The 2,267-nt window shown below is 52.0% G+C and overlaps 1 protein-coding gene across 1 annotated transcript in view; it reads left to right on the top strand.

Moving 5' to 3' along the window:
* Positions 1-2,267, top strand: part of PPTG_22763 (hypothetical protein) — a gene marked incomplete at both ends in the record, with an annotated part of 10,694 nt that overhangs the window by 6,263 nt on the left and 2,164 nt on the right. The window contains one exon of the mRNA XM_008906117.1: positions 31-2,229. Coding sequence (XP_008904365.1) covers positions 31-2,229 — 2,199 coding nt within the window. The remainder of the gene's footprint in view (positions 1-30; positions 2,230-2,267) is intronic.

Below are 2,267 nucleotides of genomic sequence, written 5' to 3'. Positions count from 1 at the left end.
CCGGTGCTGTTTGCCACGACAATCTTCGAGAACATCGCTATGGGGGGAGACAACGTGACTCGTGAAGAAGCTATCGAGGCTTGCAAGTTGTCGAACGCACACAACTTCATCATGTCACTACCGGAGAACTACGATACACTGGTCGGTGAGAAGGGTGTGTCTCTGTCTGGAGGTCAGAAGCAACGTGTTGCTATTGCACGGGCTATCGTACGTAAGCCGAACATCTTGGTGCTGGATGAAGCTACGAGTGCTCTGGACAATGAAAGTGAGAAGATCGTTCAGGCTGCTTTGAACAACCTGATGGCTACAACGAACATGACGACGCTGGTGATCGCTCATCGACTGAGTACAATTCGTAATGCTGACAAGATCGTTGTATTGAACGAGGGTCACATTGTGGAGAGCGGCACTCACGATGAACTGCTGCAGATTGAGCACGGCATTTACCAGAACATGTACCGTATCCAGGAGTTACGTTCACAAGAGGAACAACAGGAAGCTGAGCGACGGGAGGCTGAAACCAAACTTGAAAAAACGAAGCTGTCGCGAACTTTGAGTGGAGTCTCGACAAAGACGGATATCTCTGTGAGCGGCGTAGAGAAGAACTTTTTGGACAAGAAACCATTCGGCCTGATGGACATGCTGAAGCTCAACAAGATGGAAGTCAATTATTTTATCATCGGACTGATCGGCACGTGTGTGGCTGGTATCTCTATGCCAGCGTCTGCACTTCTAGTTACGGGGATGATCACGTCCATGACAGAGCAATACGGACAATACCAGAGCTCCGGCGACAGCTCTCACTTGACTACGATGTACAACGACGTGGAATTGTATGGCATTTTGTACCTCGTGGGCGCTGCGGTTGTCGCGATCTTCACATTCATGCAGGTTTACTGCTTTAAGTTCATGGAGGAGAAGATCACCACACGGCTACGTAACACGAATTTCGAGGGTTTATGCCGTCAAAATGTCGGCTTCTTCGACGAAAAGGAGAACGCGACGGGTGCGTTGACTGCTGACCTGGCCACAAACCCCACCAAGGTGTCGCTATTGTCTGGAGAATCGCAGTCTCGGGCCTTTCAGGCTGTCTTTACTTTGATTGCAGCTCTGGTGATCTCGTTTGGTTTCGGTAGTTGGCTGTTGTCCCTGATCATGCTGGCTCTGCTTCCATTCCTGCTCTTTGGACATATCGTGCGTATGAAGCAGATGGAGAGCAGTGGTTTGATCTCCGATGACTTGGCTATCCCCGGTGCCCATGCGTCAGAAGTTCTCAGTAACATCCGCACGGTAGCTGCTCTTGGCATTGAGAAGAAGTCGGTGGATGTCTTTGATGAACTCCTAGCAGAGCCACTTCGTAAGGGCAGCAAGGAAGCTCAGGTGAACGGGCTATCACTTGGCTTTAGCTCCTTTATCATGATGGCTACATATGCACTCATCTTCTGGTATGGCGCCAAGAAGATCGACGATGGATCGATTGGATTCACGGAGATGATGCGAACGTTGATGGCCATCACGATGTCCATTCAGATTGTTAGCAGTGCTTCCACCTTCCTCGGTGACGCCCCCAAGGCGTTCAAAGCTGGCTCCACTATCTTCGCGATTCGAGACCGTATCGCCCCCATCGACTCGTTTAGTCCGGATGGTCTCCGTTTGGCTAAGGTCGAGGGTCGTCTTGAGTTCAGAGATATCTCGTTCAGATACCCTACTCGTCCTGAGATCAACGTGCTTAAGCACTACAATCTCACTATTGAGGCTGGTCAGACCGTCGCCTTCTGTGGCCCCAGTGGTGGTGGCAAGAGCACTATCATCTCGCTCATCGAGCGCTTCTACGACCCCGTGGCTGGTGAGGTGTTACTGGACGGCCACAACATCAAGGACCTGAACCTGGGTTGGCTGCGTAGTCAGATTGGTCTGGTGGGTCAGGAGCCCACGCTGTTCATCGGAACCATCGCTGAGAACATCTCGTACGGCTTGGCAGAGCAGCCGAGTCAGCAACAGATCGAGGAAGCTGCCAAGATGGCCAACGCGCACGATTTCATCACGCAGTTCCCGGACGGCTACGACACTCAGGTGGGTATGAAGGGTGAGCAGTTGTCGGGAGGCCAGAAGCAGCGTATTGCCATTGCTCGAGCTATTCTGAAGAATCCGGACATCTTGCTACTGGATGAAGCCACGAGTGCTCTGGACTCGGAGAGCGAGAAGGTGGTGCAGGAGGCTCTGGATAAAGTGATGGCGTTGAAGCGACGGACCACCATCGTCATTGC

Source organism: Phytophthora parasitica (assembly GCF_000247585.1).
Source record: "Phytophthora parasitica INRA-310 unplaced genomic scaffold supercont2.22, whole genome shotgun sequence".
NCBI lineage: Eukaryota > Oomycota > Peronosporomycetes > Peronosporales > Peronosporaceae > Phytophthora > Phytophthora nicotianae.
Note: the sequence above shows the minus strand (reverse complement) of the source record. Positions and strands in the feature narration are given on the sequence as shown.